This window comes from Serinus canaria, chromosome 17 (genome assembly GCF_022539315.1).
Source record: "Serinus canaria isolate serCan28SL12 chromosome 17, serCan2020, whole genome shotgun sequence".
NCBI lineage: Eukaryota > Metazoa > Chordata > Aves > Passeriformes > Fringillidae > Serinus > Serinus canaria.
The window spans coordinates 3,705,193-3,731,264 of record NC_066330.1 but is presented as its reverse complement, the minus strand read 5'-3'; the positions used below and the strand labels follow the sequence as shown (position 1 = coordinate 3,731,264).

The window sequence follows — 26,072 nt, the reverse complement described above, 5'->3', positions numbered from 1 at the left end:
ACCTCGCGCGCCGTAGATATCTCCCGGCATGCCTCGCTCCGCCTTTCTCTTCTACTGCCCAAGATGGTGAGTGATGGCGGCGGCGCGGGAAGGGCTGGGGCTATCCGCCGCCATCGGGGGTCATTCGCGGTCATCCGCCGCCGCCGATGGGCTGTAGTAGTGCCGCGAGGGTGCTCGGCTGGCGGCGGAGGCGGTGGAGCGGTGTTTGGTGCCAGGTCTGCGGTGATGGGGGAAGGCCGCGTATGGGCCTGGCAGTCCGGGCCGGGAGCCTGCGGCCGGGCCGTGGAGCCTTCCCGGGGTAGGTCGGGTCCCGGTAGTCAGTAACGTGCCGTGGGGGTATCTCGGCTGCTCTCGGGGAAGCGATCCTCACCCTCGCTTTAATCCTTTTCCCTCTCGAGGTGGTTTATAACCTTGTAGGTGTAAAGCAAAGGATTTCCGCTCTCTAGGAGAGCTGGGCGAACATGGGAGGCCGCCGGGCTGGTGAAATGCCTGGGAAAACAAATGCGTTTCCTGGGTGGGCTGGTAATTTCCAAGCATGCAAGTTTTGGAGGGAAAAGAAGACAGAGTGTGTTTCTTTTTTGCAGCCGAAAGGAAAGAAGGCCAAGGGTAAGAAGGTGGCACCGGCCCCTGCTGTAGTCAAGAAGCAGGAGGCCAAGAAGGTTGTCAATCCCCTCTTTGAGAAGAGGCCCAAGAACTTTGGCATTGGTGAGTAAGTGGATATTTGGGGTAGTAACTCCCATGGCTTTTTTCTTGTTCAATGAACAGATTTAAGTTATAAACTTGAAAAACCACTGCAGACTTTGTGCAGTGCTGTTGTACAAGGCGCAGATGATGTGAAAGAATATTTGCTATCTGAGTGGTCGTGCTGACACATCACCACCAAGATCACTGATGCTCCTGTGCCTTTCCCCTGCTGCTGCTCTGGATTTGGGCAGCCCTGAGCTAAAGGCAGTGTTTTTTTAGGACAGGATATCCAGCCCAAGCGTGACCTCACCCGGTTTGTGAAATGGCCGCGCTACATTCGGCTGCAGCGCCAGAGGTCCATCCTCTACAAACGCCTCAAGGTGCCTCCTGCCATCAACCAGTTCACCCAGGCCCTGGACCGCCAGACAGGTGAGGATGTGCCCCACAAAGCTCTCTTGGCTTGGGTTGTAAATAGGATGTGCCTCAGAAAAGGGCAAAGAAACCAAAATGAGCCTCAACAAAGGTAAACTGGGCTGTGTCTGTGGAACTGTTTTAGGAAGGCTTCAATAGCGACCAGGGTGGTGTCAAAATCAGTTTGCTGGTTTAAATCTTGGATTGCTGCTGCGAAAAGCTCTGTTTACTGGCCCAAACCCTGCATTAAATCTTAACTGATTCCATTCTTCCAGCTTGATGTAGACCTCCCCAGGGTGGTATAAACTGATTGCTTGAGACATCTATGGGAGTGCGGGTTTTGGGGGAAAACTGGCACTGAAGGGAGAAGGGATTTAGGGGTCTTCTGTGAATGCAAAACACTTTGGACCTGTGTAGAAAAATTTCCTCCTTATTGATGCTACTTGCTTTAAAAGAGCCATGCACCACCTCTAACCATAATTGCTGTGGCATTTCCTCATCCACACAGTCAGGGAGCTCTCAGTGCCATCAGAGCTGCATGCAAACGGGCTCTCAGGGTGCTCTTCTCTTGGACTGTGCAGATGATGATCACTCTTTGCTGTGAAAAAAAAGTGATGACAACCACCAAGATCGCTGATGCACTGCAGTGTTTTTTAAAAAGAACTCTTAGATTTTCAGGTCATGCAACTAATAAGTAGGTGTTCTCTTCCAGCCACGCAGCTTCTGAAGCTGGCACACAAATACAGGCCTGAAAATAAGCAAGAGAAGAAGCAGAGGCTACTGGCTCGTGCTGAGCAGAAAGCTGCAGGAAAGGGAGATGCTCCAACCAAGCGGCCACCAGTCCTCCGAGCAGGTAACTTTGTACCTGAGCTGGGGGAACATGGGAGTGTGGCACTGATAAAGAGTTGGTTCTTCAACTAGCCTTGGACAAGCTATGGCAATGATGTTATGAATTTCTTCACCTGAGCTCAAAATGAAGAGCAAAATAGACGAGCTTTTTAACCCTGAGCTTTAGCAAATTGTCCACGAAATGTCTTTGTGCTACTGATGGTTTTGTAAAGTTTTTGTAACTTCCATAGTGATGCTGTGCTATGGAATCAGAGTTGGCTTGCAAGATAGCTCTGAAAATGGACTGAGAGGAATCAAAGCTTATCTAGAACTTGTTTTTCAGGTATCAATACTGTCACAACTCTGGTGGAGAACAAGAAAGCTCAGCTTGTTGTTATTGCCCACGATGTAGACCCTATTGAGGTGAGCATGTTACAGGCTACCTGTGTAACTGGGGTTAGAAGTGCTTTTTAAGGCAAAAATGGGTATGAAAGAGAATGCACAAAAAAAGTTACACATTTGCCAGGACTGGATGTTTGTGCATGTTTGTAGTTGTCCTGGTTGGACAGTGAGGCTGGGCCCTTGCAATGATGTTTTGAATTTCTTCACCTGAAGCAGCAGTGAAGAGCAAAACGAGCTTTTTAACACTGAGCAATTGCCACAGCCCAGGCTGACAGCCAGCACAAAGGGATGTTCTCCCTCAGCTGCTCAGCTCTCCCTTCCTTTCCAGCTGGTGGTTTTCCTGCCAGCCCTGTGCCGCAAGATGGGGGTTCCCTACTGCATCATCAAAGGCAAAGCCAGGCTGGGCAGGCTGGTCCACAGGAAGACCTGCACCTCTGTGGCCTTCACCCAGGTTAACCCGTAAGTGTTCTGGGAGCTCGCTTGATTGTCTTGTGGAGAAAGCAAAAGTGCCCTAAACAGGCTCTAGGCATGTGGGTAGCAAACTTGGGTCTCTCTGAAATAGTAAAATTTGAATGCCACCTCTGTAGTGTCTGATAAAAATATTGAATCCTGAAGGTGCAGATTATTTTGGTTTACCAAAAGGATGGTTGCTCCAAAGTCCAGGCAGTGCAGATTCTGAGTGTTAACCCTTTGTAAGTGATGCTTTTGCTTAACCTGAAAAATTGGGTTGTCAGTAGAGGCTCTCAAATTCTATGGCAAAATAGTTATGCAAAATGTTAAACCAAGGCTCTAAAGGAACTAAAACTGTCATCAACAGGGAGGATAAGGGAGCCCTTGCAAAGCTGGTGGAGGCTGTGAAGACCAACTACAATGACAGATATGATGAGGTAAGATTCTGTGCGCTGCTGGCCTTGTGTTTTTACACTGTTAACATTCCCAGAAGGGAGAAATGGGACACAGTGACATCAGTTTATACTTGGGTTTGTTACACCTAGGTTTGCTTACAATGTATCCATATTCTCTACCTGAGGATAGGGTAAAATGTGAAAGCTGTCACCAGGTTAGAAGTAAATAGCAACCCTAGGGCAAGGATTGTAGAAAGGGCAACAGCTTTTGCTACCTAAACTCCATATCCCAAATCCAGGAGTTATGGGATAGCTGAATCCAAAATCCTTCATTGTGAAAGATTTTAAGCTTTTCTCTTTGCTGCCACAAAATGTAGTGTAATGCTTGAAATGTGGAGGACTTCTAGTTGAGGGAGCTCTTCCCCTTGTGCAGAATTGAGTGCCCCAGTGAGAGATGGATGAGCTCTCTAACCTGTTCTCGCTTCCTTGCAGATCCGTCGTCACTGGGGCGGGAATGTCCTGGGTCCAAAATCGGTGGCTCGCATTGCCAAGCTGGAAAAAGCAAAGGCTAAAGAGCTGGCTACAAAGCTGGGCTGAAGATGTACTGCATTGCACCGTGTTCTCTGTACATAATAAACCCCAGCTGTTTCAGTGGTCTCTGTTCATGGGAGTGTTTTAGGCAGGGAGTGGCACAGTGGCTTTGCTGAATTTCTGTGCCTTCCATTCAGTGACAGAATAGTGCTGGGCAGAAACAGCTCCACAGGTTATTACTTACCTTGGAATAACTTTCCTTTTTTACTTGTCCTGTGTAGTAATTCCTCTCTCTTGAACACAGCCCAGCAGCTCATTTGCACATGGGATTTTGAAGTTGACTGGGTTGGGCTAGTTCTGGCTTTAAGGCTGGCTTGGCTTTGCAAATTGAATTGAAAATAGCTCTTGATTTCTCCCTACTTAGGACTAGGTTACAGTATGGGTTACACAGTATTACAACCTTCCACACCTGCAGTGCCCCTTGCAGTGAGGGCAGGCTGAGAGGAGAACAATCAAAGACTTTTCCTGAATGCTGACTTGGTCTGGTGGCACTGTGGATGGAGGCTACCAAGGCTCCAGCTGTGGTAGTTGCTTGTTTTTGCCAGCCCTCATCTTGCAAAGCCACTGGCTGCCTTCCCCAGCTTGACCTGAGTGTCCACAGTAACCTCTAATTCATGTTTGCTCCTGTTCCATGTAAGATGCATGATACAAGTCACAAGGCAAAGACCTGAAGGCCTTTATTTATTCTGCTGCAGCTGCTGTGAGCCATTCCTGACTTCAAGAAGAACTTGCTGCCAACAGGCTGATTCACAAAATCCTCTGGATTTGTCTTAAGGAAAAAAAAAAAAAAAAAAAAAAGAGTTGTTAGAATGTAGCTTACAACCAACCAGGATAGAAAAATGTATTTTTGTGGTTACTATTGAAGTTCAGTTCTCCCAAGCTGCAGCCAAATCGCACTGGTGAGAGCTCAGTTTGCACGGATTGCTTCAAGTCTAGTTGCAGCTTGATAATTTGTTTGCTTAAACTGCTCTGGAATTCCAGGTGCTTCTCTTATTTAGGACTGATCAGGCTCCTGTCATCCATAAAAGTCTGCTCTTGACTGTAGCACAAAGATGTTTCTTCCTTCCCCTCACAGAGGTAGCTTCTGTATAAATTTCTTGTACCACAAGAAGGAAGTTGCAGCACACAAGCCGTACCTGTGAGAGAATCACACGTTGGCACCTTTCCAGGGTGGACATGGCCTCCCTAAAACAGCTGCAATAACCAAGTCAAACCTCCTGGCACAAGCTATTGAGGTTAAAATTGGCCTTTTGTAGTTCGAGGGCTCCTCCAGAGGAGCCCAGGCTGGTCCCTTACCAGGTGACAATGTACTGATGTGCTCAGGCTGGTCCCTTACCAGGTGACAATGTACTGCATGTGCTCGTTCCGCAGGCTCACCCTGGTCTGGCCCCCGATGGGTCCCCCTGGCACTGTGCTTCCTGTGGGAACATACAGCCAAGTTAAATCCTTAACCTGCACAGCATGCAGCTGCACTGTGTGTAAAAAGGGAGCAAAGTGATCAATCTGATTGATACCCTGCTCTCCTTCAGGCAGTGGTGTTCCCAAGTTCACAGAATCCCAGAATGGTTTGGGTTGGAAGGGACCTTCAATCTTATCTCATTCCACCCCCTGCCATGGGCAGGGACACCTTCCTCTATCCCAGGTTGCTCCAAGCCCTGTCCAGTCTGGCCTGGGACACTTCCAGGGATCCAGGTGCAGCCATTGCTGCTCTGGGCAGCCTGGGCAGGTCCTCTCCCCACCCTCACAGGGAAGAATTCCTTTCCAATATCCCATCTAACCCTGCCCTCTGGCAGTTTGAAGCCATTTCCCCTTGTCCTATCTTTCATGCTCCTGACTAAAATCCTCCTCCAGCTCTCTTGTAGGCTCCCTGTCCCCTTCAACAGTGGGCTGGCAGAGCACAGAGAACTGAGGGGAAAGGGAGGGAGAATGACATAAATTGGATGTGGGGCTGGGCTCCTCTGTGACTTACTGAAATCTGCATCGATGAAGATGGGCTCAGCACCGGTCACCTTGGCCATGGCCTCCAGGTCCCGGTAGTGCCAGCGGTTTTTTTCAATGTCATTTTCAGGCACAAAGGGTTTCCTTTTTTCTGTTAACCTCACCACCCCTGTGAGATCAATCTCATCTTCAATCTGAGGAGAAGTGCAGAAAGAAAAAAGGAATGTTTCAAGACTGATTTCATGTTCTGACACATCAAGTCCTGTCAGGAAAATGTGGCACTTGAGGGGTCTGAGCATAAATTAAGTGGTTGTTCCCTGCAGTGGGGCAGTGCTGTAGCACAGCAGGGAAAAGAGCAGAACAAGAACAGCTCCTTGTTTGTAAAACCTGTTATTTACTTAACAAAAAGGTGGGAATTAAAGGTTTGTTGTCTTTGAAAAGTGCAATGACTAATTAAATCACCTCCCATGATGCTGAACGAAGCTCCTGCCTTTCTGGATTAGTGAGTGGTGCCTCTGGGTAACCAAGGGGCACAAAGTAACACACCCGCTTCCCTGGATCCCCCTTACCTGTCCCTTCAGCCTGGTCTCTGGTTTCAATTTATTCCTGGGCACAAATCCTCGGTTGACTAAAATCGTGACCCTAGAGTTACATAAAGAAGCACTGCTCAGGAGTGAAAGGGAATTTATTCCTGCCGCTAGAACTAAAGACCAAAGAAAGAAGCAACCCACGTGTTTGCTGCCACTTTTGCTGTCACCTGAATTCACGTTATAAAGGAATTTAAATACAAATTCAAATGGAACCTCAGTGATGTCAGAGACTGAGAGACACCTTTTAAGGCAGGGAAATACTGGTTGGATATTAAGAAGTTTTTTACAGAAATAGTGATAAAGTTCTGGAATGGTCTGCCTGGGGAGGTGGTGGACTTACCATCCGTGGATGTGTTTAAGAAAAGACTGGATGTGGAGCTGTGTGCCAGGGTTTAGTTGAGGTATTGGGGCTGGGTTGGACTTGATGATCTTTAGTGATTCACAGTGATTCTGTGAATTCTGTGAGTGATTGATAGATACCAACCCAACCACCAGGATTCAGATTTTCCAAGGAGAAGTGAGTGCTCCTGTGGAGCAGGACCCTCCTGGACTCACCCGAGCTCTGTGCAGTAGAAGGGGGTGACGACGTTGGCTCCATTCTCCGGGTGGGACGTGATCCTCCCGGCCTCCCGTGCCTCCCGCTCGGGGTCCAGCAGGGAGCGGGGCAGGATGTACAGCTCCTTGGAGTGGTCAAAACGCCCTCGCACCTTCACAGGTCTGTACTCCAACTCCTTCAGTTCCATGGGGCTGCATGGAACAAGAGGAAAACAAAATCATGGCTCTGCTAGGTGAATTCAATCAGGAGATTTTATTGCTGGATTCTCCCTTTCCCTAATGGTTCACTCTGCATGGAGCCTGTTGGCAAACAGAGGAAGAAGACAAGCAGCTCATGGAATATGGCTTAATCTATTTCAAGTGTCCCAGAGAATCAAACAGAGATGATCAAGAGGATCTATGGAGTTTTTTTCCACAATATCTGCAACCCAGGCATCACAGAGCAGGTGGACTCACTGCCCATGAATCCAGCCATGGGAAGCATTTCCTTCCCATCCCACACCACGAAATCCAACAACTGAGCCCGTCTGAGAGTTGTGCCAGGTGACCAAATAACCTTAAAAATCTCTCTCACATCTGACACAACTGTTCCACATGCCCTGCTGTTGCTCCAAGACTCCCTGTTGCAGCAACAATTCCTTTGGGACACCACAGACACCCAAGTCCTCTTTCCCCAGCGGGATTAAAAATGCCATGAATTACATCCCACATTCTCCTGAACAGAGACTCATCCTTCCCCATGGATTTAGAGTATCCCACAGGAAAGAACAGACATTTCCTTTTACTAAAAATAAATAAATTATCAGGATCTCTTTCTGATTTGCTGGCACATCCCAATTTCCATTGCATCCCTTCATTTTCATGCAGGTCAGTTCAGCACAAGCTTGTTAGTACACGGCCCATATCCAATATTCCCAGTCAGTGCTCTGTAGACAACAAACCATCCTTGTTTCCATACTCTAATGTCAGAGGGATGGGATCTGCTCTGATTCTTGATGCCAGCTGTGCAATCAAATCTAATTTCCACTTGCGCCGCTGAACCTGGAAATAAACAAACACAAAAGTAACTCCGTAGGGTAGAACAGAGCAATGTGACAACCCCAGCAAGCCTTCAAATCTTGCTCATAATTTTCTCATCAGACCTGGCCTAAATCAGGGTAATTTGAGACATGAAAATAGAGGCTACTGAATTTAATTTGAGGTAATATTTATACTAAAATAAAAGTGTAAAAAAACAAAGACTTCCTTTAAAGATTTACAAGGGGACACTTGGAAAACAGAAATGTAAAATAACAGCAAATCTTTAACCTGCCTGTTGCCTGAACTAGATCCAAGAAATGGAAAAACTTGACAGTCCCCAAGTGCTCATTTTTTGAAAAAATGAAATATTTATTTGTACCTGCCATGTGCCAAGACCGAATGTGGTCAGAGGGACGAGGAGAAGGCCCCATTTCAGCAAGGCATCCTCTCCAGATGTGCCAGCAGCTGCTGTAGAACTTCGTGGTCTACAGAACCTCAAACAAACATCTACAGAAAACCAGAATGAGGAACAGGATTCAGAGAAGAGATGCCAAATTCCTGCAGGAAATATTACATCTTGGTACTAGGGTGAAACAGAGCAGAAGCCCAGACAAATATTTTCTTACCTTTAGTCTTTTGAACCAGACCAGAATCTCCCTTAGTTAGATGAGATCCAAAAAATGTTCTTCTGATCCAGCACTGTGATGCCTACACAGAATAAGAAAGGTCCTTTGTAATGTTGCTGTATTATAAACTTTGTATTTAGGTGATATCAGTAATTGATGATTATGTGAAATACTTTTTTATCCATTGATTTAAATCTCAAATGAGCAACTGCCTGTGAAACACTACGGGTTAGGTCATAATTTAAATGAAATAAGATAAAATTTCCATTACAGAGCAATGAACTCATACTATCAGCAAACACCCAACAGCTTCATCTATCCTTGACAGGAACAAGGGCACCAGGGAGCTGAAACAGGGGACAGGATCAGGGGACAGCATAATGGGACATGATCAGGGGACAGGATGAGGGCATAGGATGAAGAGACAGGATCAAGGGACTGGATCAGGATGAGGGGACAGGTTGAGGGAACTGGATCGAGAGACTGGATCAAGGGGCAGGATGAGGAGACTGGATCAGGGGGCAGGATGACTGGATATGATCAGGGGAAAGGATCAGGGCACTGAAACAGGGGACAGGATGAGGGGACAAGATAATGAGACATAATCAGGGTACAGGATCAGGAGACAGGATAATGGGACACGATCAGGGGACATGATGAGGAGACGGGATCAGGGGACAGGATAATGGGACACGATCAGGGGACGTGATGAGGGGACAGGATCGAAGGACAGGATCAGCGGCTTACCCGTCCCGGCCCCGCTGCCCCGAGCCTCCCCGGGCCCCTCCGCTCCCTCAGCAGCCTGGGCCCCGCTCGCAGCAGCAGCGCGGCCATGGCACCCCGGCCCGGCCCGGCCCGGCCCCGCCCTGCCCGCGGCCCGGAACGGGAAACGCGCCCGGGCCCGGCCCCTCGCGATGGCGGCGCCGGGCCCGGGCGGCGACGCGGCCGTGCCGGAGGTGCCCGAGGCGGAGCGGCTCTTCCTGAGGCAGCACCCGCTGCTCAGCCCCGCGGGGCCGGGCAAGGTGCGGCCGTGTGAGGGCTGTGAGGGCTGTGAGGGCTGCGGGGCGCCGTGGGGGATGGGGCCGCCTCGCTGAGGGTCCGTGATGGGGCCGGCACCGCGTGGTACCCAGCGAGCTCCTGCCCCGAGGGGTTTGTCCAGCGCTGGAAGGCGGAGAGCGGAGCGCTGGTCTGTCCTGCTCTCCCCAGCACGGGATGGATGCGGGAAGGGTGATCAGACATTGGAAGGGGCTGCCCAGGGAGGTGGTGGAGTCCCCGTGGCTGGAGAGCGACTGGACGAGGCACTGAGTGCCACGGTGTGGTTGACAAGGTGGGGATCGGTCATAGGTTGGACTCGATGATCTCAGAAGTTCTTTCCAACCGAATGGACTCAGATTGAGTGGGATTAACCCCTGGGTTTCCTGACCATTAATGTTTTTTTGTAGGTGAGGTGCAGGCTGACAGGACATGAGCTGCCCTGTCGCCTGTCGGAGCTGCAGGCTTACACCAGCGGCAAGAAATACCAGCGGCTCATAAAGGCAGCCAGAGAGTTCGACTATGGCACGTTTGAGCCCCACATAGTGCCCAGCACGAAGAATTTGTATGTATTCTCCCTCCTGTGTCTTGTGCTTTACATTTGTTCAATTGCAGACATAAAGTGGTTGGGCTTTACAAAGTTCTTAGGTCTTCATGGATTTGGGGGGGCTGGGAAAGGCTTTATAAAGTATTTATCAACTTTGAGTAACTTGCAGTGCTTTTAAGTGAAAAGTTCTGAAGTCATGTACATTTTAACACTGTTGCTGGCCCTTTCTGTGTCTGTCAGACACCAGCTGTTCTGCAAGCTCACCCTCAGACACATCAACAAGCTTCCAGAGCATGTCCTGCGTCACGTCCAAGGGAAGCGCTACCAGAAGGCCCTGAAAACGTGTAAGTAGCTTTTCTGAAGCTGTACCAGGCAGCATTTCTCTCCTGAGCTGTTGAGATTCCAGTCTCTTTCTCTGAAGTGGGTAGGACAGCTTTGTTTCAATTGTCAGCAGTGTGTTAGTCTGTCCTACTCAGCTAGGAAGGAAGGGCTCAGACGTAGGGAGCAATTGGCTTCTAGCAAATACCTTGGAACATCCTTGCTTAAGAGGATCAGCTCTGAAACTCCCCCAGGAAGTGTGATTTATGTGTCCAGCACAATCTGTGTTAACATCTTCCCTGGTCCATAGTGTCACTGTAGATGTAAATTTGGAGCATGCTGGACTTTGGAGTTGCTTTTCCTACGAGCTTGAGCTGGGAATGGGAGGACTCAGGGGCTGGGCAGCTGATCAGGGCTGCCTGACCCTCTCTCTTAGATGAGGAATGCCAGAGGGAAGGAGTGGAGTACGTCCCTGCCTGCCTGAGACAGAAGAAGCAGCGGGCACAGCACCCTGATGACCAAACAAATGGGAACAGGCAGTCTCACAGGAAAGAAGAGTTCTGGGAGCCAAAGTCCAGCGAGGAGGATGGAGAGGACACAGACGACAGCATGAGTGACCTGTACCCACGTGAGTGAGAACCTTGGTGTCATCCATGTCCTCAAGGGAGTTGCTTGATTGTCTCCTGGTTTCTTTACACTGCTGCTGATGCTGGTGTGCCAGAGGCACCTGACTTCATCCAGCTGGGAGTCCTTGGGTTTTGGAAAAGCTTACTTCTGCCAAATAAGAAATAGTTAATGCTAATAATGAGTTGGATCGTGCAAGGTGTGAGGGAAGGGATACAAGATCCACTGGGATTTGCTGTTTTAGGAATCTCCACTTGCCATATTTCTCAGCAAATCCTCAACAGAAGGTGGTCAGGCTGTTCTGCTGACTTAGATGTGGAGGTGCAAATCCATTTTGCTGCAGGAGCAGGGGTGTAACACATGGCACCACCTGTGCTGACATTCCCAGAATGGGAATAGAAAGAGCACCAAGGGACATTTCCAATAAAACACCAGCATGTTTATTTCCCAAGTATTTCAGTAGTGACACGTGGTGAGTGGAAACAGCTTCAAAGCAAAGTGAGGGGAGGCAGAGCCTGTGTGCACAGGGAACTGATTTTGACCTGAATCTTTTTTAGCTGCACTCTTCCCAGAAAAAAACCCACCAACTGCAGAGACCACAAAGGGCAGCGATGACTTTGTGACAGACAGTGAGGACGAGGGCGCCAAGCAGAACGGAGAGCACGGGGCAAGGAGGGACAGCAGCAGAGCAGCTGGCAAGAGAGGAAAGGTGGGAGTCATCCACTGCCTGCAGCAGCAGGGGGTGTGGAGCTGGGATCCCAGCCCGTAGGTGTGCCAGCTATTCCTGTCTAGGAACCAGCAGAAGGTGCAAAGCTGTTCAGAATAGATTTTTCCCTGTGTGCCAGACAGTGACTTGCATCCCGAGGTGTGAATTCCTGCCAGGCAATATTTATCCTGGCTGGGGTAGTGAGGCATATTCCTGCCTGTACAAAGAGCTCATCTTGGGTGGGATCCTGCCCTGCACCATCGTGGAAGGAAAGCTGATGTGCATCCTGTGGGTTCTGGAATTTCCTCCAAATACACAAAAAATTTAACTGTTTTGCAGTTTATGCACAGAGTGCCTCTAGACCATTTTTCTGCCACTGCCTTACTTTATAAATGTGTCAAAGTAGAAAGTTAGGGCTGGATAAAGTTAGGATTCATTGCTGCAGGGAGCCTGTCAGTTTGTACCTAATGAAACCATCACAAAGGGCTGCTGAGCTGCAGGATCCTGGCTCCAGGAGCAGACTTGGGCTCATTCTGGCTGTTGAAGGAGATCACACACAGTTTCTGTTTAAGCTGTCTCAGGCAAGGCTTGATTTGGATGTTGGAAAAAAGCTGAATAACTTTTTTTTTTCCCTATAGAAACAGACAGGCCCTTTAAAGAAGAAATTCAAGAGCCATCATCGAAAACCCAAAAACTTCAAGAAAGCAACCAATGGGAAATAAATTTTATGATAAATACCTGGCCTGAAGCCTGTTGTGTAACAATTCCAGTGGGAGCACAGGATGAAGTGTCTGCCCATCCAGTTCACTGTTACAGGTGTGGAGGGGAATAACGGGCTGGAATTAAGTTGCATTCCAAGAGCTTCAAGCCAGCCCCACACCAAGGGAAGGATGGCTGCTGCAGTCAAGTCCAGGCACCTCAGTTTTTTGCAGAAAGCTGGTTTTTCTTAGGCAAGAAAGCATAGCAGCTCAGCAGTGGAGCATCACCAGCCACACACCCCAAGTGGATACAAAGATGCCATTGTTTTATTTTGATTGTTTTCAAAAATCAAAACATTTTCAAACACAACTAAGGTACAAAATACAGCATAAAATGAGAATTTATACTTATTTCTTCTTTTTTTTTTTTTTCCACATAGAAAGCAAAAATATATTCAGAATGAATTCCAGAACACTTTGCAGAGCCAATTGGTAGCTGACATCCTGCTTGTGAGAGCTTCTCAGCCACGGGGAGAGGTCACTGAATTTCTGGGAGATGTACAAGTACAGCAGTGTATGTAGGAAACCAGAATCTTCTGCATCAGGACTCACAGTTAATAAGTCTGCACATCGTGCTGCCTAGAAGTATCTGATAATGCCCTCCACCTAACTGTGCCCCTGGAATACTGAAGTATTCCTGCTGCAGGGGACAGCAACAGTTCCTTTTCTAGGGTCTTTTGTTGGAAAGGGGACTTGATTTTTGCAGAGGAAACTGGTCAATATTTCAGACTAGTCTGTCATCCAGCTCCTTAGACAGGACACAAGGAAGTTAAGGGGCTACTTGCAGGAGTAGTTTCTGTCAGTTATAAATACTATAGAACATCAACAGCAGTTCAGGTATCTGAGAGTGGCTGCCTTGATCAGTCTAGAACCGTTGTAAGACCTGCAGTGGAACAGTGAAAGCCTCCTGTGCTGCAGATCTGGCACTGAAAGGACCAGTTTGTTTAGCCAGGAAGAGTCAGGAACACAGAACACTTTGAGGTGAAAACTTCTTGAAAAGAAAGCCATCAGTGACCTGACCTTAATGCTGAATTCCCCTCCTATCAATCTGGACACGGGGTTGGACTAGATGACCTCCAGAGGTCCCTTCCAACCCGAACTATTCTGGGATAGCAACTGGCTTCCTCCAGCAGCAGCACATCTTGCCCTTACAGAGGCTATTATCCCCTTAAGATGATGAAATCACTGGGTTAACTTTCAACAGTGCTCTTTTATTTTTCATTAGTTCTTTCAGCCCAGTTTTCTCCTAAAAAGCAACTGTTTAACTGAACTGTCCAGCTGAGTGTCCTTATCAGGAGACCTTGGGGAACAGCTCCCACTGGAAATGTTCAGCTGAATTCCTCCTGGAACAAAGAGTGAGCATCTTCCTCAGGAGAGGCAACAGAGCAAGGAATCAGTGTGATGGCAGGAAGTTGGTAGGGCTCATGCTGTCTAGAATTCCTCCACAATCTAGTGAAACAGGTTCACACCTAGTTGACTAAGAGAGGACACAAGGCCTCCCCTGAGCAGCACTAAGCATGGTCATGGCACAGAGGTCGTGGCACTGAGAAGCCAAACAGGGCCTTCCTCTCCTCACCCTCCAGAGTTCCTCCCAGGGAAGGTCCACCCCTGGCTGCTTCTCCACTGCCCAGGCTTTGCACTCACATTCCTCAGTATAACCATCTGCAGAGTTGGGAACAGGGACCACTTCCACATTTCCACCCTGCCCAGCTCAGGGTGCTCTGAGGTGGCAGAGGAGGAGGGGCTGTCCTGGAGAGCTCAGCAGCCCAGCTCTTCAGTCAGCTGGGACTCTTGCAGCCAAGAGACTGACAGAAGTGACTCTAAGAAGCAAAGACTACAGATTAGGAGACTGACTGCTCTCATCTGGCAAGTACTGAGTGCACAGAAAAGGGGAGTTTCTGTAATTCAAGACATTTTCACCATTAACCTGCAATTCAAACATGAATTTGGGGTATATATGGATGGAAGCTGGTTAATAGCAGAAAGGAGCTTTTATTATGGAACTTGCAGCACAACTTGGCTCCGTTCTTGGGAATTCAGGAGGGGCAACTTTTGGGGAAAGAATGTAGAATAAAGAATTCTTTTGGCACAGAATTTTCACAGAATCTAACGTTCTGTCTCTTCAGGATTATCTCCCCCACTTCCTTTAAATCTGATTAGCACTACAGGATTCATGATTAACAATACAGGAATTCCCCTTGTTCCCCTCAAGGGCAGAACTGGGACATGTTAGAAAACTCTCTCCCTTTTCTTACCGAGAAAGGAATACAACTTAAACCCTGGAATACTTCCAGGGTTTTCTTTTTGCCTTCTGTTCAGGAGCAGGAAAGACCCTTCCCTGCTGAACAAAAGGGAATTACAGGCTTCTGAGCAGCAAAATAAGTGATTTTCTAGGTTTTCTTTGATGTTGCTTTTCACCTTGATAAGCAATGCTATAACCAGCCACGGAACTCCTTATGCACAAGAGAGTTTTGAAAAGGGCAAGAAAGGGGATCCACTTTTTTAGTTATAGCTACAACCCAACACCACACTGAATGATGCAGCTGTATCTGCTCACCTTTCTGCAAATTTTAAGACATTGCTGACATTCCAGACAGCAACTGTTCTACTGCAATTCACTGAAGCATCAGCAAAATGCAGGTTCCTTGGGTTAGTTCCAAATCTAGGAAGTTAGAATAAGCCTAGGCAACATTCCTTGAAGAAATAGGATTTTATCTATTGTATTACTGGTGCCACAGTAAATCAAATTCAAAACATCTGTGCCTTTTATAGGAAGGGGGCATGTACGTGTAAAATGCTGGCAGTTTTTGTTGAATCCATAGAGAATCAGTTCTGGACTTAGTACAGTATGTCCCAAGAAGTGTTGCTATTCCTGTTACCACTCTTTTTTCTTCTCATCCATGGAGACTCCACCAGGACCCAGTGCAACCACGAGGAGGAGCCCTCCAATGACAGACATGGTCTGGAAGAAATCGTATTTGAGGAAGTCGTGCATGGGCTTGTAGGCTGGGACGGTCCAGAAGGCATTGAAGTAGATGTTGATGCCAAAGAGCCAGATGACCAGAGTCAAGGCAGCCAGCTTAGTCTTGAAGCCAATTGCCACCAAGATAATCAGGGCTGTGCCCACAATGTTCTGCAGAATCTGCAAGGAAAAAAAGCCATGAAAAAAAGCCATTTACTTACACAGCTCTTAAACAGATGCACCAACATCAAAATAAAATAAAAATAGACACATCAGAGCAGAGTTTTTAATAGATACACCAGAGCAGAGCTTGGATAAGTTCAGTTGTCATGGCAAGATAACCTAATAATGTTTTCTAAACTATTAATTTTACTTATAGATTTCAATAAGCATTGAGCAGATCCTGCAGCCCACCTGGGCACTGGTGCTACATTCTAGTTGCTCAATTCATACTTGAATGCTGAGATACTTACAGAAAAGAAGTTCATGTCAAAGTGTAGCAGCGTCATGAACATGAGGACGAGCAGCACACGTCCCCCCAGCTGCATGTACTGCTTTGGGGAGCTCTCCCTCATGGTGGGGACACCAGCAAACATGCTCTTCCCCTCTGAGCGGGACTCAGCCAGAAGCAGCAGCAAGCCTCCCCCAAGGGCAAGATTCCTACACAAATGGGGAAAAAAGAAAAAAAAAAAAAAAGCAGTTTAGTACAGCTTGCACTGATCTATATCTGTAAAGTCTTATCTGATAATTTCAGTAAGGATCTGTGCAAGAGTGAGGAGTGACTTGCTCTGCACTGTGGGATGTGTTGGTCTGTGTTAGACTTCCCAGCCCCAACAACACTGAGCACACCAGGATTTGTGGGAACACAGACTGCCAGGGAAGTCCATCACCCACCATCCAGGCACAGTTTCTTCAGGGGCTGTTACAACACAAATTTCGTTGTGTTCAAGTTATTCTGTAGCTCAGGTTTAGCCATATATGCCAAAGTAGTTCAGAGGTTGCTTTGAGAAAACAGAGCAGCAGCACTGCTGAAAAGTTACACATTGACAGGGCTGTAGTAAGCCCAGAGTGTAGCTCTTGTGCTGGCCTCCCCTCAGAGGGGTGCAAAGGCAATAGCCAGCCATCACCCAAGGCCTGACAGGAAAGCTCAGGTTTATAATCTTATCTTCTCCTTAGGGAAGGTGTTAAGAGGTTTAAAATCCCAGAAACCACTCCAGTGACCACCTGCTGTAGTTTTCTCAGAAAATGGCTTCAGTCATGCAGAAGCAGAGTTGCTATTTTAGCCATTTAGGAAATAAAAGCAACTGTGATCAAGTGTAGACAGTTGGTTGAGCTCTCAGCCAGGTTAGCAGCAGAAGCACTTGGTTCCTAGGGGGTTAGGATTAGTCTTTCCCTTCCTGAGCCTGCTGCCTACAGTTTAACACAGACTCTCCTGATTTTCCAGGAGCTTTAATTTCTTCTTTAATATAAATGCATCACTTGTAAAATCTTCCTAGTAAATATTATGTGCAAATGTCACTTCCTCTGCCCCCAAGTGTCAGTTTTCATTCTGTTTCCATAAAAACTTCCAGAAGCAGGCATACCTCATCAAGAACTTCAGGTCCCATAGAATGCTGTATGCAATAGTCTAGACAAAGAATAAAACAGATTAAAAGACCATATACATGACACTGAAGTTCTGAATTTCTGTTACAATCTCAAGTCTGTATCAGCCACAGCAGAATTTGATTATAAACACAATACAGTGAGGGAAACAAGGTAATTACATCAGTGTGGTAATGAGTCCATGTAAGGGAAGGGAAGCCAGAATTTGATTTGTGCTTTAGGGCCCCCAAAATTCCCTGGTTTTGAAGAGGAAGGATGCTACTAGATAGGATCCTTTGTGATGGGAACACAGCTGAAGGCCAAAGCAACTGCAAGTTGCACATTTGGCTCATTTACTGACATCCAGGTGAATTGCCAGTTACTTCTGCTAAATTGGTCAAGGTCAAGTATTGAATGAATGTCTCCAAGCTGAGTAATTGCAATTACATCTATTGGGCACATGAGGAGAACAGAAGCAGCAAAATAGTTCAATGCCATCAAGGACTGGCAATAAGCCAGGGTGGAGAAAAATTCCAGGGCTGCAAGTTCTATTTAAACATGTTGGGAGTACTGGGGCTAAGAGAGATTTGAAAGGTAGAGTTTAGAAGGGATGAAGATTTAAGCCTCCTACCTGTAATGCTATAATTCCAAACAGTCCAAAGCAGGCATATTGCACAAAGTTCCTACTCAGCACCAGGATACAGCCACCTGAGTTGGGGAAATTGAACACAGTTACACTTGGAAAAGCTCCTGCAGGAGTGCTAACTTGGATTTTCCTTTTTCTTTTGTGAGATAACTGTTAGGCCCATCATGCTGTATTCCTTTTCCTTAAAAGGATAAAGCCTTTCTCAAAACTTCCATCAGAAAGCACCAACAGCCTCTGTCACTTTAACATAAGGACTGGCAACTGCATTAAATTAAGGTGACTCTACGAAAAATAGTGAGGGCAAAAAAATCTAAATCAAGACACAAGATAAGAAATTGGCAATCAGGAACAGTAAATCAGGGACATAATATAAAGAGAACAGAATTTTTCCTCTCTCCATTTCTGACATCCTGAACCCACCCAGCACACACATAGCAGGGCACTCCTTCTGGGATTATCTTGATTCCTGGGCTTTGGAAAAACTTCTGACAAAAGCACCTCCCTTAGGCTTAAATGCACCCTTCTTCAAGGTAAGACTTTGCCTTGGAGAGGAATGCCCATAAAAAGAGGAGGCTGACAAAGTCTCAACATTGCCCTGTTTCAAAGAACAGGAGCATTTAATTTAGAGAACTCTGGGTGTGGCTTCTGTACATGGATGCATGTACAGAACTGAAACCAGATCGTCCTGATAGATTTCTAGGCATCTCTGACTCAGAGGCAGTGTGTCACAAGGAAATCTCTATGACTGCTTCCAGGAAAGGCTGAAGCAGGTCAATTCAGAGCTCTTTTCAATTCATTCAGCCCTTGTAGTACTATCATTTCTGAGCTGTCAGGAGCTATCAGGAAATCAGCGTGGCATCCCACGCTGCCATGATTAACAGGGCTGCAGCCACGCTGGAGTGCTCTGCATGCACCTGAACAGCCCCAGAGCCACTTACTCAGCTGCCCAAAGAGGTTTAGGATCACAAAGATGGAGGCCAGGAAGTAGCCACAGTTCCACGTGCCATCGATGTAGTCCCTCTGTTCACTCCACTGGAACCACATGCGGATGCCATCCTCCAGGAAGGTGCTGATCAGGCACAGCCGGGCCACGTGGGGCAGGTACTGCTTGGTCACCCTCAGGAACTGCAGGAACACACAGGGCATTAGCAGGGAAGGCAGGGAAAGGGACACTGCAGGGATAACACAGCCCTGCTCTCTGCACACCGAGATCAGCAGTTCTCATGCACTCAGGGTCACCAACATCCAGAGAGAAACTGGGACTCGGGTTTAATGAAATGCTTCTTCACCCACTGGGAGCAGCAGGGGAAACCTGCTGTCATTCTCCACTGGACCAGGACTTGGAAAAAAGCAGAATCCAGCAGCACATTTCTGTGTAACAGGAACTGTGCTTTGATGAAGTTCTTGCTAATGAAGGCTGACCTTGGTTTTAGTTTCTCTATCTCAGGGTTTCATGTTACAGCTCAGCTATCAGATAGCCCGGAGCAGAAAGGGCAATCCTGCTCTCACCCATGTGCTCAAGCACTCACTACCCTGCAACAACCCAGAATCAGGAAGCCAGCCTGATGGAAGTTCTGTACATATTAAAAAAGATTACTAAATTGTTTACCAAACTCATTCCCTCCAACAGCTCAGTGCAAACAAAGCACATGTACTTGAGCAGCAGCAGATCTTAGCTCCACATAACCACTGCATGGAACTGCATCCTCTGTCCTCTAGGCAGGTTTTTACTTCCATTCTAAGGAGCATCCTCTGCTCCTGTGAAAGGAAACAGAGGTTTATAGCCACAGTTCAGTGCAGTGGTTAAAAGGAAATGAGATCATCATGCAACAGATGCTGAGCTTTAGTTTTTGGGAATGGAAGACATATCTAGGCCCCCTTCATCTTGCAGGCTCCCAGATCAGTTTGCTCTGCAATTACAACAATTAAAGGAATAAATACAAAATTGCCAGAGTCTAGGGGTTGTGTTCTATAGGGCTGTGGGGTGCACAGGAAAGCTTACTGCCTCTGGGTTAGGAGAGGTGTCTAATTGTCAACCCATTTTCTAGGCAGCACTGATTATTACTTAATTGAGACTTCCAGCAGGAAGGAGACAAAAGCCACTTCTGACAGTTTATTCCTGCCAGCAGCAATCAGTCAATACTAAAAGCTATGCAAATGACAAGCCTAGCTCACTGTGCAATTACAGATTATCACAAGAAAAAAAATCAGCAAACATCCTTAATGGTCAATCAAATAGTTAATATTGGTACAAACTGCACTGTTGTACTACCTGAATCCAGAGTCTAAGGGTCAAAATTCACCTTAATCAAGTGCATTTTAAGTGCAGCTGTACTCTGCCTCCTGAAGGCTGCCACTTCAGGCTTTTTTAAGCCATGTCAACAGTTGGATGAATGAGTCAGAAGAGAATTTCTGATCTTTGTCACTCACTGAATGAGACACACATCTTGGTTTACAGCTTTCCTCCCTCCTGGGTTTCACTGTGAGGTCGAGGAAACTTGCTGAGGAATACTAAGAATAAAGTTCTTACAAACCAGAAGTCATTTGTAAGATACAGAACAAGAGTCTAGTCTAGTCTACAGAACAAGTTGGTCTAGAAAGAAATGAAAGAAGACAAGTGCTGGGGATCTGTAAGGAGAGGATAAAAACAGTGCTGTAGAAAGGCTGAAAAAAGCAGCAAATAGAGAATATCTTCCTCCAGGCCTCATCTTTGCTGTTTTGAAGTGGGAGTTGACCTCATTCTCCCCTGCCCTTGAACCATGAAGAGCACAGGTGAAGGATCCAAGAAGACATTTAACATTTACCTGTTCTCTTGGCACACAGAGGGAATTTAACACTGGCCATTAAACACGAGTGCACACATCCAATGGGCTCCAGACAAGTCAGAGAGTGCAGCCCATGGCTGCTCCAGTGCTAGGCAACCTCAGAGCACACACATCAGCCCTGGGAACCCACAGCTCCTGGAGCTGCACTCAAATTGAACCCCTTGCACACAGCAAGCTCAAATAAGCTTCAGAAACAGCCTGTGGGAACAAAAAGCCAAGCCAAAGGAACGAGGAGATCCAGAGAGAAAGGAAGAGAACAACTACACCACAACTACAGGAAGAGAATGTAACAGGCATCCAGTGATCTCACAATTAGAGGATCTGGGTGTAAATCACTCGAGTAATTTAACTAAAGATGGAATAAATGACAAGAAACATGAGAGCTCCAGCAGTGGGACTCAATGAATAGCACCAGTCACCCTGGGTCTGGCCCTGCACAGCACCAGCACTGTGTGGCTCAAAAGCTGCACCCTGAGCCCACTTCCTTTAGGATTCACACAGATAAAGAGTGGCACACATGGGAAAACTGCAGTTTGATATGTGCAGCTAAGAAATGGGACCTGAAACACACCCTACACTGAGCACAACAAATCCAAATCCACTGATGGAGGTGGCAGCATTAAAATCACAATATTAAAAAACTGCAGGGCTTTCCATCAACTGCTCTCCACATGTCCTGTCTCCTTGGAAGATGTGAAACATCGTGAGAAAAGACAAGAAAATGTTAAATAAAACTATTTTAAAGAAGAACAGCTGGTTCTGTGTTGGCAGCCAAGTCACTGACATATGCCAGAGGGGCTTTGTGTTGCCACTTCCCCCTCTAATGGGATTAGAAAGGCAAAGATAGATTTAAATGCTCCTTTAAGTTTAACAACCAAAGATGTACAAGAAGATCCAGGGATCCCTTAATCAAAGCTCTGCTCAACCCCCCATTTTTCTAAAGGGGGACTGAAATTTTCAAGCCCATAAAGGCCTGACCAAAAGAGAGGCAATAAAGTGATTCATTTGGACCCAACCTCCAACAGTTTCAAATTTGCTGAAAGTCCACTCTGTTTTGATAAAAGTCTATATATCATGGTACAATTACAGGTATTTCAAGTCCAGTAAATGTACATGAGTTAGGAATTTTTACAGGTGTGTTCTGTCCTGGCTCAAAGCCCTTTCCTGTGTATTCATGGATCAGGAAAGCTCTGATTATGGTGAGGAACAGCACCCTGCTCATCTATACAGAAACCCTCCTGAGCTGCACAGCATTATTAGTCTAGAGCTTCTAAAAAGGCATATCCCAAATATCTTGAACACTTCTAAGGGATTGCTTTGTTCTGGGAGAACAAATTTCTCTAGCAGCCTGGGACACCACTGATCATTCCTGGAAAAAGATGCTCAATCCACAGAGAAAAAAAAAAAAAATCACTTTCTTTTACCAGCTTCGATACATTCACTCAAAGAGATCCCACCCCACGATGATAGGGACAGCAAAACCCATCACATTCATTAGCCCAGTGCCTACAAAGTACTGTAAAAAACTGGGAACAGGCTTTCCCATTTATTTCCAAAGGCAGGAAGAGGGCTCTGACCCACTAGAGCATTGCCAGCAATATTAATTAGGTTTTTAATTGCAGGAAGATTTCTTAATGCTTTTCCCTTCTGAAGTGTGCTTTATAGCAATTCCCTTTTCCAAAAGGCTATTTATTAATGAAACCTTTAAAATGGTACTTTTAGTAATTTATTGCATTTTACTATCATTCTTCATGGGAAAATTTTTCCTCAGCCTAACCAGAATAGGCAACTTGGCTTATAATGATAAACAATCAGTGCACTGCCATGACAAAGTTCTAAAGAATATTTCCAAATTCAGTTTTTTTAATCTAACTGACAAAGTTCAGACTAAGAATAAAATGTTTCCTTCTTCCTTCCATTTTCTGCAAAGTAGGATATTGAGCCCAAGAAATAATGGGTTCAAACTAAAATGTAAGCTGGAAATTAGGGAAAAATTCCTCCCTGTGAGGGTGGGGAGGCCCTGGCACAGGGTGCCCAGAGAAGCTGTGGCAGCTTCATCCCTGGCAGTGCCCAAGGCCAGGTTGAACAGGGCTTGGAGCAACCTGGGAGAGTGGAAGGTCTCTGCCCATGGCAAGGAGCAGAACAAGATGGGCTTTAAGGTCCCTTCCAACCCAAATGGTTCTGTGATTCCATATCAGAATTATCTGGGTAAGACAGATCAGCATTTATCTTGGAAAATTAAATAAACTCCCCCAGTCTGGCTCTCCCTGCAGCCCTCTCCCTGCTGTGCAATGACTCAATAGTCTCCTTGCATTTTTGTTCACCAATCCATTTTTTTTTTTTTGAACAGCAGAAATACCAAGCACCCACATTCCTAAGGATTTATTCCTACAGATTATTACAGACACTAGGAAAGTTGCCTGAGATCTGCTCCCTCTTAGGAAGGGATTACAAAGGAGAGACAATCCTAAACACTCTCTGCAGGCCCCAGATACAGCTATTTTCAGTACTTGGTGGCTCCACTGAAGAGGTTGCCAAGTAATATTTTAACAAAAATCACTAAAAATGGGCTTAATTTCTGAGTATGTAAATTACTGAGTTAGTAACACTGGGCTGGTGTTAGTGTCCCCTCACTGCAATTCCTCACAGCTCAGAGCAGCTTATTACAATCTTACCCTCAGTATTGCCTCACTCAACCTAAACATGAAGATAACTGAACCAAGTGGAAAAAAAAAAATCCTCAAATTTTTCTCCTGCTAGTTCAGCTCCCCAGTTCAATGACAAAAGTGCTGGTGAGGGAGAAAAGGGGAATGTAGCCTTGGGAGAAGTAGGACAAGCCCTTTCACTGACAACTGGCTGTCTGGCAAGCTTAGCAGCCTGTCAGACAGTGCACAGTTCACCTCTGGATTAACAGCCACTTACTACTGCTGAGTATCTTGGCATCTAGGGCATAATTTGGTAATTCCAAGGGAAATTACAGTATCTGAGAAAAGCTAAGCTTTGCTGTTTGAATTTAAGGAACAGATTATTCTTGCTTTTGTAAGAGACATTCAGGATTTCCTGATAAGCCATGGAATTAACTCTAACATTCTCCCACAGGGGTTTTATGCTACAGAAATTAAGACTCATTATGTGTTGAGCACTAGTACAGAGAGCGGAAAAAGCAAGAACATCACTGAGAATGCATTCAGCTCCCAGAACAGCCATTGTCCAGCCTCCAACAGAGGAGTTTCAACACAATTTCAGTCCAAACATTCCAAGCACTTTTTTTAATCCAAGATGAACTAACAGCTCCTGTAATGCCAAGTGTTAACTTCACAATATATACCAAAGGTTAGTGTTTAGCAAGTCACTCCTCCATTGGTGTGACACTGAGCTTTAGCAGCACAGACTGCACTGAAAGGTTCTGATTGTGCTACCAGGCAGAATTATCACAGGGGTTATTACTCAGAACACCATAAAAATTCTCTTGCAATCTGCTGGTAAGAGGAGCAAAACTCTAAATTCTGCAGCTTAAGGCAAGACTCATCTTTAAACAGGATGTGGCCAAGCACAAGTGAATTTGTGCCATTTAAAACTCACTTCAGGGGGAGGCAAACTACATTTAAGCTGGACAAAAGAGCCTTCAGCAGAGTGAAAAAAGGGGTGTTAAGGACATCTAGAAATAACCCCACAGGAATAAATAGAGAGGTGTTATAAAAAGGTCAGGACAAGCACTGCAAATTTTGGCAAGTAATGTGAACACTGCTGCAGTGATGGTTTACTTTCTTCTCTAAAAGGAGCAAGAGCAAGGTAAACAGAGAATGACCAATATAATCCAGATATCCCTTAAACTGAGTATTCCACACACTACAAAAAGCTTTAATCTAAAACTCTAAATCAAGTTTTCCTTCTTCCATCTGGGGGTGGGGAGGAAGTGCAGAACAGGTTTTCCCAGTGAAATCAGTGAAAGACAGAGGCAGCACAGCCCCCTCAGAGCTGTGACGTGTTATTGTGCACCACACAACTCACACTAAATCACAGTGGTTGTAGAACCAGGCAGAATCAGATTTTCCAGCTAATTTGCTGAATATGATTACTTGCTGCTTCTCATTGTCGATTAGATGAATCACCATGACTGTGAAGATCTTTGCAACACCATCCCCAGCAGAGCAACTACTTACACTCAAAATAATCCTGTTGTCAGACATTGTAAGAGATCACAAACTTCTATTTAACAGAGAAATCACTCGGGTCTCCACTGAAATAAACGTAAGAAGGTTTACAAGACAACATCAGCTTGTTTGCTTTCCTTTTGCCCCAATCCTGAGCACAGCACCACGGTGCTGACCAACCTTTTCCAGTTTAGGCTTCCAGAAATACATCAGGGTTTCATGAAATCACAGAATGGTTTGGGATGGAAAGACCCTAAAGCTCATTTTGTTCCAAACCCTGGCCATGGGCAGGGACACCTTCCACCAGCCCAGGTTGCTCCAAGCCCAGTCCAGCCTGGCCTTGAACTCCTCCAGGGATCCAGGGGCAGCTACAGCTCCTCTGGGCAGCCCGTGCGTGGCCTCCCCACCCTCACAGGGAGGAATTTCTCCCTAATATCCCATCTAACCCTGTCAGGTTGGATAGCCCGGTCACTCTCCCATCCCTGCCAGCTCACACCGGTCCCCCACACCCCTCTGTGCCCTCTTCACCAGCCGGCGCGGCTCCTACTCTCCTTCCACCTAATCTCTCCCGAGAGAAGCGCTGTCCCCAAGGAGAACTCGCTGTCCGAGAGGCTCGGGCGCTCACCCGAGGGCAGGGGAGGCCACTGGGCTTGCGGCGGTGGGAGCCGGGCCCGGGGTGCCCTCGGAGACAACTTACAGGAAACTTACAGGAAAGATGGTAACAGAAACAGGTAGTGAGAAGGCTAAGTAGACCGGCTACAAATTGATAGAGAGGAAACTTAGGCTGGGCTTTGGGAAGGAATTCTTCTCTATGAGGCCCTGGCACAGAGAAGCTGTGGCTGCCCCTGGATCCCTGGCAGTGCCCAAGGCCAGGCTGGACGGTGCTTGGAGCAGGCTGGGCCAGCGGAAGGTGTCCCTGCCCATGGCAGGGCTTGAACGAGACGATCTTTAGGATCCCTCCCAGCCCAAACCACTCCATGGCTCTATAATTCCATAAACCCACCGCCCCGCCGCAGCGCGGCCCCGAGGCGGCAGCGACCCCGCCGCCATCCCGGCCTGCCTCAGCCGGGCCCCTCAGCGTGGCCCCGGCGCACAAAGGCCGCCGGGCGAGCGCGGGGGAGGGGAAGGCGTGCGGGCACGCACCTGGTCGGCGAAGTCCTCGGCGGTGTTCATAATGTCGTTGTGGCCCATGGTGGGGCCCGGGCTGGCTCAGGGCGGGCGGGGCGGTGGCGGGGCCGGGCCGCGCTCGGTGCAGGCGCTGCCACGTCGGACGGGCCGGGCCTTGAAGGCGCCGCCGCGCCGGCGCGCGGGGGGCGGGGCCTCACCACCGGGACACGCCCCCCTAGACACGCCCCTCAATGCTCTTAAAGGGGCCGCGCCCCCGCCTCTCTCCGGGGGGGTTGTCTCACGCCCCCCAGGGCCGCGG

At 47.2% G+C, this 26,072-nt stretch overlaps 4 protein-coding genes and 4 non-coding genes across 10 annotated transcripts; 6 read left to right on the top strand and 2 right to left on the bottom strand.

The window, feature by feature from the left end:
• The first annotated feature begins 3 nt into the window (after window positions 1-3).
• Window positions 4-3,821, top strand: RPL7A (ribosomal protein L7a). Its single transcript, XM_009093387.4, has 8 exons — window positions 4-66; window positions 585-705; window positions 964-1,113; window positions 1,808-1,948; window positions 2,267-2,346; window positions 2,654-2,784; window positions 3,143-3,212; window positions 3,663-3,821. The coding sequence occupies exons 1-8, from the start codon at window positions 64-66 to the stop codon at window positions 3,765-3,767; spliced, it is 801 nt and encodes a 266-aa protein (XP_009091635.3). The 5' UTR covers window positions 4-63; the 3' UTR covers window positions 3,768-3,821.
• On the top strand, window positions 824-896 carry LOC115484696 (small nucleolar RNA SNORD24). The gene has a single exon (XR_003945403.1). It is a non-coding gene; the product is annotated as a small nucleolar RNA SNORD24 (small nucleolar RNA).
• LOC115484697 (small nucleolar RNA SNORD24) lies at window positions 1,672-1,736 on the top strand. Its single transcript, XR_003945404.1, has one exon. It is a non-coding gene; the product is annotated as a small nucleolar RNA SNORD24 (small nucleolar RNA).
• On the top strand, window positions 2,031-2,108 carry LOC115484694 (small nucleolar RNA SNORD36). The gene has a single exon (XR_003945401.1). It is a non-coding gene; the product is annotated as a small nucleolar RNA SNORD36 (small nucleolar RNA).
• LOC115484693 (small nucleolar RNA SNORD36) lies at window positions 2,506-2,579 on the top strand. Its single transcript, XR_003945400.1, has one exon. It is a non-coding gene; the product is annotated as a small nucleolar RNA SNORD36 (small nucleolar RNA).
• Window positions 3,822-4,416: 595 nt separating the features above from the next.
• On the bottom strand, window positions 4,417-9,388 carry LOC103819133 (surfeit locus protein 1). 2 transcript variants are annotated; one of them, XM_018917653.3, is made up of 9 exons: window positions 9,238-9,388; window positions 8,491-8,572; window positions 8,244-8,371; window positions 7,803-7,885; window positions 6,845-7,036; window positions 6,269-6,341; window positions 5,731-5,893; window positions 5,058-5,179; window positions 4,417-4,897 (listed from the first exon to the last, which is right to left on the bottom strand). In XM_018917653.3, the coding sequence occupies exons 1-8, from the start codon at window positions 9,322-9,324 to the stop codon at window positions 5,094-5,096; spliced, it is 894 nt and encodes a 297-aa protein (XP_018773198.1). In that variant the 5' UTR covers window positions 9,325-9,388; the 3' UTR covers window positions 4,417-4,897; window positions 5,058-5,093. The 2 variants fall into 2 exon arrangements, with proteins under 2 accessions (XP_018773198.1, XP_009091844.1); XM_009093596.4 differs by having other exon boundaries at window positions 5,098-5,179.
• SURF2 (surfeit 2) lies at window positions 9,359-12,454 on the top strand. The gene is made up of 6 exons (XM_030231154.2): window positions 9,359-9,512; window positions 9,933-10,087; window positions 10,310-10,413; window positions 10,824-11,015; window positions 11,569-11,720; window positions 12,356-12,454. The coding sequence occupies exons 1-6, from the start codon at window positions 9,405-9,407 to the stop codon at window positions 12,437-12,439; spliced, it is 795 nt and encodes a 264-aa protein (XP_030087014.2). The 5' UTR covers window positions 9,359-9,404; the 3' UTR covers window positions 12,440-12,454.
• A 266-nt stretch (window positions 12,455-12,720) lies between these two features.
• SURF4 (surfeit 4) lies at window positions 12,721-25,938 on the bottom strand. Of its 2 annotated transcripts, XM_030231153.2 has the most exons (7): window positions 25,790-25,902; window positions 24,656-24,732; window positions 18,606-18,792; window positions 17,653-17,729; window positions 17,021-17,064; window positions 15,911-16,097; window positions 12,721-15,617 (listed from the first exon to the last, which is right to left on the bottom strand). In XM_030231153.2, exons 2-7 carry the CDS (start codon window positions 24,680-24,682, stop codon window positions 15,351-15,353), a joined length of 789 nt encoding a protein of 262 aa, XP_030087013.1. In that variant the 5' UTR covers window positions 24,683-24,732; window positions 25,790-25,902; the 3' UTR covers window positions 12,721-15,350. The 2 variants fall into 2 exon arrangements, with proteins under 2 accessions (XP_030087013.1, XP_030087012.1); XM_030231152.2 differs by lacking the exon at window positions 24,656-24,732 and having other exon boundaries at window positions 25,790-25,938.
• Between the last annotated feature and the right edge of the window lie 134 nt (window positions 25,939-26,072).